General features: G+C 41.4%; 1 protein-coding gene across 1 annotated transcript in view; it reads left to right on the forward strand.

Annotated features, from left to right (window-relative positions):
- Positions 1–1,502: 1,502 nt before the first annotated feature.
- Positions 1,503–16,559, forward strand: part of pemt (phosphatidylethanolamine N-methyltransferase) — a 57,950-nt gene continuing 42,893 nt past the window's right edge. Inside the window, exons 1-2 of the mRNA XM_033984759.2 lie at positions 1,503–1,907; positions 4,831–4,938. Coding sequence (XP_033840650.1) covers positions 1,818–1,907; positions 4,831–4,938 — 198 coding nt within the window. The 5' untranslated portion in view covers positions 1,503–1,817. The remainder of the gene's footprint in view (positions 1,908–4,830; positions 4,939–16,559) is intronic.

The raw sequence follows: 16,559 nt of genomic DNA on the forward strand, positions 1-16,559 counted from the left end.
AAATAGGGTTTGCCTTTATTAATAGTGTAACAATCTAATATTTTGTGTTTCGTTTAGAGTTGACACCTTTTGTTGTTCTTGTAGCTGTTTGTGTTGACTTTAATGTGACACTTGGTTGCCATGCCGACAATTTAGTGTGAATGTTCAGTTGGTCAGTTCCTGGCCTGTTTTGGACACTGGCTCTAGTGAGTTGGGACTGCTGTTGTTTTGCTCTTGTTTTGGTGTGGGTTACAGCTTATGGTAACTTTTGTGTTCAGAAAATAAACAACTAGAAGAAATATGGTTTGTTTCCTTACACCAGAACACTACAATATGACTAATTTATTAATGACCTTTACTACAATGCAAAACAGTTCATATTGAATACGGATTTTAATGAACAAGGTTAGGTTGATTTTGTTGATTGACAAAATAAAAAAATAAAAAAAGTGTTTATGCCATTTATCAGAAAGTAAAATGAGCTCCACATTTTGAGTGCTAAATCCTGCAACTATAACCATTTTGCAAACGACAATTGTACGATATGATTGCTGTATCTTCAGTATATATATGGCAGATTCAGTTGTGACAAATATTACCTCTTTAATTTTCCCTCCCCATACTTCTAGATTGATTGATTTTATTTTTGTGTCTTGCATACAAAAAAGGCAGATTATATTATATTATATTATTATAAGACACCATTAACAACATACAATAGGCCAGTTGCCAGACCTGTGTAACAAAAAAAAATGGACTCATTTAAACAAACTCATTTGCCGCTTCTTCCAGGCTTTACAAAAAAATTATGCCAACTTATAAACATTAGAATGAAACAACCATTTCATCTTGTTGTACCAGAATGTATCAGGGAATTGGGAGAACATTTCATCAAGCAAAGGATTTCTAAATTCATCATAAAATGGACAATGTAACACAAAAAGAGCTTCACTTTCCACTTCTCCCAACTTGCATAAACCATAAACTCTTTCTTCTTCAGGAGCTTGACAAAACCTCCCAGTTTCTAAGGCCAGGGTAAGGATCCCTATCGCAGCTGTGCCTCAATGATCTTTGATCCCTACTCAGATTTGCACACACAAATGTCACACACACACACAACACAGACTTGTCACATACAATTTTAAATAGCTGTTACATGTACAAACCATGTTATGTCTTGTATGTCTTACCACCACTTGTGACTACTATATATGTATGGCCACTATGTTTGTATGTCTTGCATTAAATGAATACATTTATTTAAAAAATAAAGAAATATTGCTGACTGCCAGATGGGAAAGCTGTGGCAAGTGTCTTGCTTAAGGACACATCAGGATTCCAGTATGCAACAGATCCTAATAATATAGGCCTAAAAATAATTTGATTGATACAGAGAAAGAAAGACATTCCTATAATTCATTATTAAAATTGTATAGGCCAGATGCTTTCTTGCTCAGATAAAAATGTGCATCAATAGACTACAGTTGTCTCCTAATATACAAAGTGTCAATAGGTGGCGCTTTAGAGACTACAACGTTAGTGAACCGACTGTACGCTGGACGGTTTAAGGAGAGAAGAAGGCAGGTAAACAAACCTTCAGGCTGGCCATTGTCTTATTGATTTAAATGAATTCGTTATACCATGATGCGTGCATACTGATATACTTCACGTGACACTGACTGACTGCATTTCCCACAAAGCAGCGGGGCATCATAATAAGGTTTAACGCACTTTCATCTCTGAAATAACAGCGCGGTTTAGTCTATTTGAGATAAACTCGCCAGGGTCAAAGTCTGCTCGTGCGTCTGTTGTGAAGGTAACGTTACTTTTGGAGGTTTATGAACGACGACAGCCAACGGACCGGACAGTCGCAAAGTCCACGTGTGCTCGAGTGCTGCGGAGGGATCAACAACGTGGACTACTCCCAGGTAAACACGGGGATGAAGAGGCGGTTTACCTCACGGTTTAGTCCGCCTCCAGTGAGAGCGACAGCGCGAGACACTTCCACGCTTTGAATGAACTGGAGCTAACGGCTGTGTTATGCTAGCGGAGACCGGAAGTGGCCTATCAAAATAAAAGCAGATGACTAGACGTAAGATTGTAGTTTTATGATTGTTTTTCAGAAGAAACGTTTTGATTCAATTATTGGTACTGTTTTTAAGGAGCAGGTCCACTTTTCTATTCACAGACGTACAAGTACAGTTCAAAGTTTAATGCATTATTAATTTAACTTAAATAAATAAATAAAGTTAATTTATGTGGTTTATGTCAAGCAAATAGATCAATTCACTTGTTGTGACCTGAATTGCTGCCTTATTTTGATAAATGCATTTAATGTCCCGTTAAGAAGTACAGTTTGTTACAGCACTCCAAATGCTCAAATATTTATCTGTCTTTTAAGTGCTGCAAAATTATGGTGTGTAAAATAATTGTAAGTTGTAAAATAGTAGTTAATGAGCTACAAAAGTACAAGTGTAAATAATATAATGAATTTTAATATATCACATGTCTCCTCCTCATCACCGTTGCCATGGTGAATCCCCTTTTCTGGGATCCACTGATTGTGGCTTCTCTCCTCCGCTAAACTCAAAGTGAGCAAACTCTGAGTGGTCTAACTCAGGGTTAATTCAACCTCCTTTATGAAATAGGGCCAGTGACTCTCCGCAGGTTAAAATTTTACAAGGTAGAAAATGATAGAATGATAGAAGTAATCATTTAGAACTGACAGTTATAAGCCACTTTTCTTTAGCATGTCTTTGGACGGAACAAATTTATATTGTAAACTTGAAAATAAGTATTATAAAGTGATTGAAGTGATTTCTGCACTTTTTAGTTTTTCTAATTTAATTTCACAGGTGTTTGATACTTTAACCTCAACTAATACATTTAAAGACATGTTTTATCACATTTCTGTTGGACTCACACCCCCCCCCCCCCCCAAAAAAAAAAAAAGACTGAGATATTTGTTTTTGCCAATTATCATCTATCCCTACCTTTATTTCAATGAATGCATGAATGATTATGTTGATGAAATGCATTGGATCATTTCATGCAAAGTAGATCTTTTCTGTTGGACCATCCATGTCATGCTGTTATGCAGTGAGTGCACCTTTTTATATAGTTTGAAATCTTTTTTACCTAAAAATGTGGTTTATAATTTCTGCAACTACTAAGCTCTATGCACAATAACCCGACACTATCAGTGTCTATGAGGTTTTTGCTGATTAGTGCTAAAAATAAATACATATTTAAGAATCAGGCAGTGGACAGGGAGCTGCAGGTGGGTGCCACTGACAGTATGTTAAAGAAGAGCTAAAATAAGGTGGATACACTTGTTTGTGTTTGATGTTTGTGTCTCAGTGCTAACACTAATGCTAATTTTGAGGCATAATAAATATTAAAGCAATACCACAAACTTAAGTATTCTACATATGAAACAATTGGGTTATCTTTGTTTTAATTAAATTCATTTAATAGGTTGTTAGTTTTATGTCTTCCGATGTTAATAAAAGTGACTGTTAGCTTTGTGATAGTGTCAAGAAAACTCTCTTCTCGACGCGCTGTTTTACCAATAAAGACTCAAAACAGGTTTAGACTTATTTACTTTGATCAGAGAGGATCAGAGGGAAGGAGCACAGAAGAAACTGCAAGGACTTGCTTCCATGAAGTCTGCTCTGCCTTCTCCATCATTCCTTCTCAGACCAGCCTTTTTATTAACAGTTTGACATTCCAACAATTTCCTTATCTGTCAGTAGAACAACATCCCAGACCCCTCCCCACATTCACGCAGCCTTTCTGTTATCTTAGGTTACTCATCTGTTGACCTTTCTCAACTATTCACTCAGTTTAATCACTTTAGGACTTGATTACTTTACAACTTGTTTAAACAGACTTATAGTTTCTCAATCACACCTGGTTAGTCTGTAACACAATATAAACAAACAATTCATTAATGATAAAAATAAAAGCATCATTTCATTCACAGATAGTGAGCTAGCTAGCATGCTGTTGTGCAGGGAGGCTTTTTAACTGGTAATACTCCTCACAAACTACCAACTGGTTTCCGTGGTCTGATACAAATAAAAATAAGGGCATGCATTAAAATACAATAAATCAAAATGGACTTTTACAAAATATACAGTATGGCTAGGATAGCAGAGACCTTCGACTATGGTGTGAACTGAGGCCATTAACTTTATAAACGCACATTGTTTCTCTTCATCTCAAGCGTCATTGGGCCTAAACTGTGAAAACACAGAAATATATTCTATATGAGAGGCTTCACTTTTGTAAGAATAGGTCACATACCTATTACACAAGTAACGCAAAGGGTTTTGGTGCCACTTGAAAATTTATGCACAAATTATGCACAAGGAACACATTTTTCTTTCAGATTAAACCTTCATTTAAGAAAATAAAGGTGTTTGTATTTGTCATTTATTTATATTGGTCTAAAAGTTTTGGGCCTACATATGTCACGTCTACTGCTGATGTCCAAAATCTACTTTTTAGAGCTTTTAACCATGTTATAGTTGTTCCCTCTTCTCATTCACTCCCTCAAAATTGCATTTCGTGTGATTCATGCATGTTTGAGTAATCTTCATTTTTTTGTCATTTTAGATCAACATTGAAATCTATGTGTGTCTTAGATTATATGTATATAGAAGATACAAGCACAATATGTCTTCTTTAACCAAACTTTAAAACCTAGAAAAAATATGCAAGATTAGTCAAATCTGAAATTAATTATGTTATGAAATTAGTAGTCTAACCTGTCATATGCACTAAAATCTGCAGCCTGCGAGAGATGTGGAGTGGTTTGGAGAACTAATTTTCCTGTTTTTCTTTCAGATGGACCTGGCACCACTGCAGAGGCTTTTCAAACTAATTGACTTCACTGAGCCAACTTTTTGTGTGGCTGTCGCTGCTATCATCTTCAATCCTCTGTTCTGGAATGTGGTAAGTGCGCAGTGAATCATGTTACCTAAGAATTGGATTATCTGCTCAATACTGAAAAATATGCTTGTATAAGCACTTCATTCACCCACTGACGTTTGTCTGGAGGTTATATGAGTTCATATAGTTTCCCTTAGATTCCGGTGTACAGTATATATATGAATGGACATATCTAACATGCGAGACGCTGTGTTCCAAATAGGAAGTGATCATGGGCGCCCTTCCAGCTCCATCGACTCCAGTTTCCTTTACAGTGAAAAACTGTCACCCCTCCCACTCTGCTGTAACTGCTGCAGTGAGCCTTGTTCGTATTAACTTGCTCTACATCAGGGGTGTTCATTACGTCGATCGCGATCTACCAGTCGATCGCGAAGGCATTTTGGGTAGATCACGTCCAGTCCAGTCACATGACTAATATACAGGACAACCAGTCAGATTACACCTGACCCTAGGTCACATCATGGGTGCTGCACACGCATAAACAAGCGCGAGTTAGTTTAACCCTATAGCGTCGGATCCTATCGTCGCAGATACAGCGGGTTGCGGACTTTCCAGCAGCGTAACTCCGCGCCCAGTCGTGCTCTCATATAAATTCAAACGGCGTCTCAAAGCGCAGACATGAGGCTATCTAAATATTTTACCGTCATTACAGTAATCTGCCTCTGTTGTCCCTCGAAGGTGACGAATGAGAGCGCGAGGGCTGCGGGGATTTTCCCAGTCATTTAGGCAAGGCAAGTTTATTTGTATAGCACAATTCGTACACAAAGTAATTCAAAGTGCTTTACAGAATAAGAAAGACATTGAAATCATACAAATAAAAACATAAATAATCACAAATAATCATCATAAATCATCGTGAAAGAAAAAATACGGATGGATGTGTAAAATAGAAGTAGTTATGTGAAAAAATGCAGTAAATTCTGATACTTCGTTTAACATGATTTTTATGGCTATAAAAAAAGACAAAACCGTAATCAACATGATTAGCTCTGTTATCGCTTTCAAACGAAAAATGCAATTTTACTCCTGGCTGTCAGAAGCTACTGCCCGAACTATGCATCCCTCACTGATTCCATTCAGTGCAAGTCATCAGAGCAGTAATCATCATTCAAGTAATTATAAACATGTAAGAAGTTCAATTGTGTTGTGCAAGGTACATCAAAATGCACTGTATATGTAAGAATTCATAATACATTTACAAATAAATATATGTTTAACATTTTTGTATTAGGTGGTAGATCTTTCAGACGCGATCATTTTAAAAGTAGCTCACATACTGAAAATGTCTGAGCACCCCTGCTCTACATCATCCTGGTATTTTTATTTAGGTATTTTGTCCGTAAATTAAGATATGAACATTAATAACAAATTGCTCCCAGCTAAACCAGAGGTGCAGGCGGGAAGAGTACATTACCTTCAACAGCCTCGCTCCGGACTGGCTTTTTGGTTGCTGTGACATTACTGGTCAGAATTCCAAATATGGAACTTGGCTCCAAATTGGCCCCTATAACTGCTAGCCTCAACGAGCTTCATTTGACTGGAGCCGAACACTGTGGGTGATGGATTATTATAGTGACTATATCATTCAATAAGTGATTGCTGGATTTTGGGGCTCAATATTTATTGTGTGTACAGTTTCTTTATACAAGTAGTGAGATTTTTGTTACTTTTGTTGTAATACAAAAATATCTGAGCTGCATAGGATTGAAAAAGTAATTTCTATGGCAAATTATAGGTTTATTCTCTTATTTATTTGTTGCAGCTCAGGCTTTTAAATCATTCTGTATACTTATTTATATTTTATATTTGTTTAGTGGAATTATCCTGCTTTATTGTTATTGTGTCAGTGGCATAAAAAAGTTTCAAAATTTACTTACTTACTATCGTGACAGGCCTATTCAGGGTCTCTCATTTTCACACGGCCCACCTCTTATTTAGAACGTGGCGCCCCGCTGTTTGTAAGGCTGTAAGGCTGTCATGATAACATATTTTAAAGTTCGACATATTGCTGAACGACGATAAACAATAATATTGAAACTAATTCATGACACTGACACAACAACCCAAGAAATTTAAGCTGCAAAAAACATTCTAAATCTACAATATCATTAAAAAATTAATAAAAAAAAAACTAAGCTTACTAAAACTTTCCTAGTAGTGCAAAGAAAATATTTTGTTCCAGCTTTTGCATATTAAACGATAAGTCGATATAGTAATTATCATGACAGGCCTAGCAAAGTGGTCACTGTTTGCTGTATGCACTGTAAGAGGCATTGATTGCATTTGACTTTTTGGGAGCAATTGAAATAGCAGTTATTTTTATCCTGTGACCTGGAAGCACAATGGTCAATCAGTATCGTGCAGGGGAAGAGAGCACCTGTACCATGGTTCCCTCGTTCCTGAATCATTTGTCCATCTAATCAGGGCACACCTCATCAGCCTCCTTTTATACACGTCCGTTGTCTATGTCTATAAAAAGAAACGTTGAACTGTGTTGAACTTTTTCCAATATTTTGTTTGTTCCTATTCCTTTGTAGTCCTATATTTATGTCATCTAGTCATGTATTTTGTAGACCAACCTTGTGATGGCTTAGAGTTTAATCGTTCTTCTTTAGTGCGATATATTGTCGAAGTACATGTATAGGTGATAAACGGTAATATTGAAACCAAACCATATTGCTGAATTATCCCCCAAAAAGTATTTTAAATGTACAATATTGTTGAAAAAATATTAACTACAATAAATATATAACAGAATGCAGCACTTAAGTAGTTATTTTGTATCTATAATGTGTCATAGAGGTTCATAATTCAACCGTTTACAGCTCAAATCTCATCATAGGACAGAAATACAAAATTCGGAATAATAACTTTTTTTCACTAGCACAAAGGAAAAGTACTCACGATAAAAATTAGCCCCCCCAAAAATTTTTGTTCCTCCTGTCATCTATTGAACGATAACTGGCTATAGTAATTATCATGGCAGGCCTATAGACTAGTCACTCAATTAATATTGATCCGTATGCAAATGCAAATACGAAGATATATTTTTCCTGAATAGTTTTAGATGGTCTTAATATACATCAGAAGTAGTTTGACATCACATAGAATAGAATAGAATAGAATGGAATAGAATAGAATAGAATAGAATAGAATGCATTTATTGTCACTGTCATGGTTAAGAAACTACTATTTGCTAGTGTTGAAATCTTTATTATTTTGTCCAAAATGTGTTGCGTTATAATTGTGGTAGTGAAATCAGTATCAAGTATGCAACAATTTGGTGTGGTTTGTTCAGTTTTTTATAGAGACAAGAATTAAACTGCAGTTTTACCCAGATGATAATAATTTAAGATAGTTAGCTCTCTGCAGAGGACATCATAGAAATAATTAAATTAAATAATAATTCTGTATACCGTATTTTCTGGACTATAATTCGCCCCGGAGTATAAGACACATCAGCCAAAAAATGCATAATAATGTCACACTGTACTATAAGTTGCATTTTTTGGGGAAATTTATTTTCCAAAATCCAAGACCAAGAGCAGACATTGTATCTTTAAAGGCAAGTTTTAATAATAACAATAAAATAGAGAACAATAGGCTGAATATCAGTACAGCATGCTAACGTAACACATTTATATTTATTCAGCTACATGAAGCATAGACAGAACTGAACACGTGTCTGGTTTGTTAACGTAAGATATTAACAGTTAATCAGATAAATAAAGCAGAAAAAAAACAAGCTGACAAGTTTACTCTGGATCTCACTCCAAATCACTAAATCCATTGAATTCTTCATCTTCACTGTCACTTCTGAAAAACTTCTGTGGCTGTCATTAGACCCAGCGGAATACAATTTTCTTTTAGGGGGCATTTTTGTTCAGTCTTTCTTAGATGTCTTTTAAATTACCGTGATGTTGAAATTTTAAATTTTCAATGGTACAAGTTCACATATAAGTTGCATCTGAATATAAGTCGCACCCCGGGCCAAACTAGGAAAAAAAGTGTGACTTATAGTCCGGAAAATACGCTACATGTTTATTTTCTTTTGTCCTACATTGCAGGCATTTGAGTTTGTTAAGAAAAAAAACACATGCACTATACAACACTGACTACACATCCTTGTTGAACATGATTGTAATTGGGAAATTGCTGTAATTGACTGTGCTCTCACATTGCTGGTTTAACTTTCATTTTAATGTTAGACTAACTAGACTTTATTGGTGAGTCATTTTTGTTCAGCAGTTCAGCAGTGTTGTTGTCTAACCTTGAGCAGTGACTCATCTGACATTACTGGGACTATCACCCCATGAGAACACATCCTTCTAATCACAAAGAAAATGACCTGTGTTCCACTTCTCCTCAGGAGCTTGGCACAAGGGAGGCCAGACTTAAGTGTGTGAATTGGCTTTTATGTGTTATATTATCAGGGTTTTAGAGGCCTGCTTTATTGCCCAACTTGAATTAGATTTTTAAATATTTTTATTTTTATTTTACAAATTATAAGTATGCAGTATTTTGGCAATCATCCAGAAATGTTTACTGCAATCTTATCTGCTTTCTGATATTGTGTAGTTGAATGAAAGAAGTGCAAGTGTAAACTTTTTTAAGTTTAGGGCTGTAATTGACTAAATTCTTGGTCGACTAAGGAAAATGGGGTGTGGTAAAAGCTCTCAAAACATATCTCGATGTTTCTGACCCAAGCTACAAGACTACACCTGCATGGGAGTTCATGCAAAAATAACTATTTATGCAAAAAAAGTATTAGGAAAAAATGTATTTATATAAAGACAGTTTAAACTTGTGACCCTTTTTACATATAAATACCAAAAAACTCACCAACTTCTGCTTTTTACTGTTGTCCCATATAAATCCTTATAATCTAACCTAAATTACTAATACAAACTTTGGGTCAATTAATACACCATCGCCCCAATGAACAACTAACGTACGAGGACTATTGCCCTTCACTCATATGTGTTATGTCATGTGGGGTTGTTTTTTTTTTTCAACTCACTTCCTTATCAGGCCTGCAAGATTAGTTGTCAAAAACAAAACCACAATTTGGACTCAATTCACAAAGACTGCAATATTTGAAGTACCATAATTTCCTTCACAAACAAGATATTCTGCATTATTCTGCATAAAGAAAAATAAACAAAAAAACAGCTAACCCTAAAGTTTAAATCTGTACAACAAACATTAATGGACAATCTAATCACAATTGCAATGATTGTTACTAAAATAGCACCCCCCCCCCCCCCCCCCCCCCCCCACACACACACACATATATGCATGTGTGTGTGTGTATATATATATATATATATATATATGTGTGTGTGTATATATTACACCACAGTGTCATCTTAGGCTTCACTTAGTGCTAGGCGATATGACGATACATATCATGGGGGTGATAGAAAAGTGTCTATCATGACATTTCTCTTCTATTGTTTCTAACCTAATTTTATCAATTATTACAGAAAATATATAAATAAATAGCCTGCGATGATTGTATTAGACCAGTGGTTCTTAACCTTGTTGGAGGTACTGAACCCCACCTGTTTCATATGCATATTCACCGAACCCTTCTTTATTGAAAAATAAAATATGATTTTTTTCAAATTCAAGACATATGTATATTTTACTGGTGCACAAAATGAACCGTGCATTAACATCACTGTGTTCAAAGAATAAAACCAATACAATAAATGAACTCACAACAAATTACATACATACCTTTTCACAAAGACATGACCTTTTTTAATACTACCACAGTGAAATGATTTAAATTTTTAACTTTATGTATTCCAATAATGAACTTACTGTATTTATGCTATGTATTATTTTTAACATTTTAACACACACCGTAACTTTGCAACCAATTGTGCTCTCATGTAAATTCAAACGGCATGTCAAAGCAGAGGCATGGGGCTCTTTAAATATGTTACTGTCATTACGGTAATGTGCTTCCATGGTCCCTCGAAGATGTCCAATCAGAGCGTAGTTGTCGCCGGGATCCTCCCAGTCAATGCTGGGGTATCACTCTGGCCACTCACTCTGGCTGTGTCTCAATTCACCAATGTGCCTTGACCTCCGTTGAACCCCTGAGACTGTCTCACCGAACCCCTAGGGTTCGATCGAACCCAGGTTAAGAACCACTGTATTAGACACCTTTCCACCTACATCCTGGACCTGGACTAACCTCTCCTAAGAATAGTATGCAAGGAGGAGGATGCTTCGTGTTTTTTTTTGTTTTTTTTAATATATATATTTATTTATTTTTCAGTTGCATACAGCAGGTAGGCTGTTTGAGGTGCATGGTGCCCTGTCATCTCAGTAACAGGAGATGGTTGTTCTGACCCAAACAGTCCACTAATGCTCTAATCAAGTCGAAACTCGGGCGCTGTGCAGGACAGAGTGACCCAGTGCTTCTGCTTGGGGACAATCGGTGTGGTATACATCTTTGGAAACCCTCTGCCTAATTTGTCTTTGAAAATAATTTTACCACAGGTATTTGGTATGTTTGGATATTGGTATGTTTAATTATTTTGTTAGTTTGTAGGATTTTCAAAGAAAACTTTCAAGCAGGCTAGAGGCTGTTGATGTTCAGATGGAAGGAAGTCTTTACAAAAGATGTTTTGCATAAAGATTTACTACTTTTACTATTGCAATTACAGTTTGTGCTGCTCTTATTGGAGATGCTTCACTGACACTGAAAAATTTGAATTCCAACCTAATCTAAGCCATGTCTGCCACAGTTACACCTGTTGAAGTGTGTGTATAAAATTGCTGGTGTAGATTGTCTGACTGGTTGATAAAAAACAGTGCTTTGGTGTAAATTGTAGGTAATGCTACTTTTACAACTGATAGTGTTATATTTTCACATCAGGGTTTGTAATCGATGATGAAACATCCTATTGTTCCTAATTTGAGTTTAAAAAGTCTATAAGAATCCAAAAAAGTGCATTACATTTTTAATAATATTGTGAAGGTCTGATAGTTTGTGATTGGTTCAGAGTTGACATCTTTTATTATGGCCTGCAGTGTGTTCAGAGTGTTTTCTTACACCAGAATGCTACAATATAATGATTATACATATATAATTAATTCTTTTGAGTCATGTTGGCTATGGCTTCCCAAAATAACCATGTAGCTGACCATGTAGTACCCCTTCACAGTATAACCGATACTGGTGTTTCTGCTGAACAAGCGAAAAATTCTGAAACTGAATCTTTTGCACTTTGCTGCTTTGAATGGCCTCAAAAGTAGGTGAAAAGTAGGCGTCCTCTCTTTGTAATGATGCTTGTGAATGCCGTCATTTTACAAACATGAATGGGAGCATACTTTGCATCAGAACTGAACAACATGTACCTCTTGGAGACAGAGACATCGCAAGGCTTCGGTGGTGAATGCGTGTGCGCCGGCAAAGCAGAATGTACGAGCATAAGTGTATCGAGGGTGAAGGCTTGGGATGGTGAAAAAAAAAATTAAGAGTTGAGAGTTTTCATTTCCAGTCTCAGCAGGTCCATGAGGTTACTGTGCCACCAAATACAGTGGCACAATGACCTGATTGTGGAACGGGGCCGTATCCTGCTGATAACCTCCCGAACTCGCCGTGTCACCATTTGAGTTAAGGTGCTTGCTCGGCGCCTCTCTCCTCCCATCCGCATCACACCTGCACAGAGCGCAGTGGGTGGCTCCGCACGACCATCTGAGCATGTCTATGGCCTACATTTGACTCAACCTCAGCACTGGATGAAAGACGTGTTCTCTGTTTTGCAACGAGCTTCCAGCAAACTCCGTCACTGCCTCCTGCACCTGCTGGGGATAATTACACCAGAGCACCGAATGCTCTAAACTAAACGAGAGTACGTGAATAAACCTCAGTCACCAGCTAAAATTTTCTCAAACCGATGTTTTTTTTTGAGCACCCGAATGATCCTGGGAGCTATGTTGTCGGGGGCTTCATGCCCCTGGTAGGGTCACCCATGGCAAACAGGTCCTCGGAGACGGGTCTGACTAAGAGCGGTTCAGAAGCCCATCATGAATAGAGTAACAACGAGGCCAGTTAGGTCGCCCGGACTGGCGTTACCGGGGCCCCACCCTGGAGCCAGGCCTGGGGTGGGTGCTCGGCAGCGAGCACCTGGTGGCCGGGCCTTTCCCCACGGGGCCCGGTCGGGCCCAGCCCGAAGAAACGACGTGGGGCCGTCCTCCCGTGGACCCACCACCTGCGGGAGGAGCCATGAGGGGCGGGTGCGGAGAGATCCGGGCAGCAGTCGAAGGCGGGGACCTCGACGACCGGATCTCCGGACATGGAGACTAGCTCTGGGGACGTGGAATGTCACCTCGCTGGGGGGGGAAGGAGCCTGAGCTTGTGCGGGAGGTTGAGCGTTACCAGCTAGATATAGTCGGCCTCACCTCCACGCACAGCTTGGGCTCTGGAACCGAACTTCTTGAGAGGGGTTGGACTCTCCATTTCTCTGGCGTTGCCCGCGGGGAGCGGCGGCGAGCTGGTGTGGGCTTGCTCATTGCCCCACAGCTCAGCCGCTGCGTGTTGGGGTTCACTCCGGTGAACGAGAGGGTCACGTCCCTGCGCCTTCGGGTCGGGGACAGGTCTCTCACTGTTGTGTCGGCCTACGGGCCTAACAGCAGTGCAGAGTACCCGGCCTTCTTGGAGTCCCTGGGAGGGGTACTAGACAGTGCACCAACCGGGGACTCCGTTGTTCTCCTGGGGGACTTCAACGCCCATGTGGGTAACGACAGTGACACTTGGAGGGGCGTGATTGGGAGGAACGGCCTCCCCGATCTGAACCCGAGCGGTGTTTTGTTATTGGACTTCTGTGCTAGTCACAGCTTGTCCATAACAAACACCATGTTCGAGCACAAGGGTGTCCATCGGTGCACATGGCACCAGGACACTCTAGGTCGGAGGTCGATGATCGACTTTGTTGTCGTGTCATCTGACCTCCGACCGCGTGTCTTGGACACTCGGGTGAAGAGAGGGGCTGAGCTGTCAACTGATCACCACCTGGTGGTGAGTTGGATCCGCTGGCGGAGGAGGAAGCCGGACAGACCTGGCAGGCCCAAGCGCATTGTGAGGGTCTGCTGGGAACGTCTGGCGGGGCCCTCTGTCAGGGGGGTCTTCAACTCCCACCTCCGGGAGAGCTTCTCCCTGATCCCGGGGGAGGTTGGAGACATGGACTCCGAGTGGGCCATGTTCTCCACCTCTATTGTCGATGCGGCTGCTCGTAGCTGTGGTCGTAAGGTCTGTGGTGCTTGTCGCGGCGGCAATCCCCGAACCCGGTGGTGGACACCGGAAGTAAGGGATACCGTCAAGCTGAAGAAGGAGTCCTATCGGGCCTTGTTGGCTCGTGGGACTCCTGAGGCAGCTGATGAGTACCGGCGGGCCAAGCGTGCCGCGGCTCGGGCAGTCACAGAGGCAAAAACTCGGGGTTGGGAGGAGTTCGGGGAGGCCATGGAAGAGGACTATCGGACGGCCTCAAAGAGATTCTGGCAAACCGTCCGACGCCTCAGGAGGGGAAAGCAGTGCTTCACCAACACTGTTTACAGTGCGGGTGGAGAGCTGCTGACTTCGACTGGGGATGTTGTCGGGCGGTGGAAGGAATACTTTGAGGATCTCCTCAATCCCACTGTCACGTCTTCCGAGGAGGAAGCAGAAATTGGGGACCCATAGGCGGACTCGTCCATCACCCTGGCTGAAGTCACTGAGGTGGTTGGCAAGCTCCTCAGTGGCAAGGCTCCGGGGGTGGACGAGATCCGTCCTGAGTACCTCAAGTCTCTGGATGTTGTGGGACTGTCTTGGCTGACACGTCTCTGCAACATCGCGTGGCGGTCGGGGACAGTACCTGTGGAATGGCAGACCGGGGTGGTGGTCCCTCTGTATAAGAAGGGGGACCGGAGGGTGTGTTCCAATTACAGGGGAATCACACTCCTCAGCCTTCCCGGTAAGGTCTATTCCAGGGTACTGGAGAGGAGAATCCGACCGATAGTCGAACCTCGGATCCAGGAGGAGCAGTGTGGTTTTCGTCCTGGTCGTGGAACACTGGACCAGCTCTATACTCTCCATCGGGTCCTCGAGGGCTCATGGGAGTATGCCCAACCAGTCCACATGTGTTTTGTGGATCTGGAGAAGGCATTCGACCGTGTCCCTCGTGGTGTCCTTTGGGGGGTGCTCTGGGAGTATGGGGTCCGGGGCTCTTTGCTAAGGGCTGTCCGGTCCCTGTATGACCGGAGCAGGAGCTGTGTTCGCATTGCCGGCAGTAAGTCAGACCTGTTCCCGATGCATGTTGGACTCCGCCAGGGCTGCCCTTTGTCACCGGTTCTGTTCATTATATTTATGGACAGAATTTCTAGGCGCAGCCAGGGGCTGGAGGGGGCCTGGTTTGGGAACCACAGGATTTCATCTCTGCTGTTTGCAGATGATGTTGTCCTGATGGCTTCTTCGAGCCAGGACCTGCAGCAGGCACTGGGGCGGTTTGCAGCCGAGTGTGAAGCGGCTGGGATGAGAATCAGCTCCTCCAAATCCGAGGCCATGGTTCTCGACCGGAAAAAGGTGGTTTGCTCTCTCCGGGTGGGTGGTGAGTCTCTGCCCCAAGTGGAAGAGTTCAAGTATCTCGGGGTCTTGTTCACGAGTGAGGGAAGGATGGAGCGTGAGATTGACAGGCGGATCGGTGCAGCTTCTGCAGTGATGCGGTCGCTGTATCGGTCCGTTGTGGTAAAGAAGGAGCTGAGCCGGAAGGCGAAGCTCTCGATTTACCGGTCAATCTACGTTCCTACCCTCACCTATGGTCATGAGCTTTGGGTAATGACCGAAAGGACAAGATCGCGGATACAAGCGGCTGAAATGGGCTTCCTCCGCAGAGTGGCCGGGCGCACCGTTAGGGATAGGGTGAGGAGCTCGGTCACACGGGAGGAGCTCGGAGTAGAGCCGCTGCTCCTACACGTTGAGAGGAACCAGCTGAGGTGGCTCGGGCATCTGCTCAGGATGCCTCCTGGACGCCTCCCTAGGGAGGTGTTCTGGGCATGTCCCACCGGGAGGAGGCCCCGGGGAAGACCCAGGACACGCTGGAGGGACTATGTCTCTCGGCTGGCCTGGGAACGCCTTGGGGTCCCACCGGAGGAGCTGGAGGACGTGTCCGGGGTGAGGGAAGTCTGGGAGTCCCTGCTTAGACTACTGCCCCCGCGACCCGGCCCCAGATGAGCGGAAGAAAATGGATGGATGGATGGATGGATGGACGATGTTTTTTTTTTTCATTTGAAATCGCAATTGTTTTGAAGTGAAGACTAACGATTTGTATACACAAATGTCTCTTCTACAACCCTTAAAGAAAAAGAACACTAGACGGTATGTTGCACCATTCAGTGGGTGGGTTTGCATGTTCCATTCAGTCTTTCTCGAACATGGCAAACTGTATGGCCACCTCGAGTTAACTAAGCAAATAGGTAAAAGCCTCCTCCAGTTGGTCAGGTCTAGGTGCAGCAACAGTCTATGCTCAAAGAATGAGGTCAACTGACACCTGAATATACTGAATGACCAGGTTATTCCATCAATGGATTTTTTCTTCCCTGATGGCACTGGCATATTCCAAGATGACAGG

This window comes from Periophthalmus magnuspinnatus, chromosome 19, assembly GCF_009829125.3.
Source record: "Periophthalmus magnuspinnatus isolate fPerMag1 chromosome 19, fPerMag1.2.pri, whole genome shotgun sequence".
Lineage (NCBI taxonomy): Eukaryota > Metazoa > Chordata > Actinopteri > Gobiiformes > Gobiidae > Periophthalmus > Periophthalmus magnuspinnatus.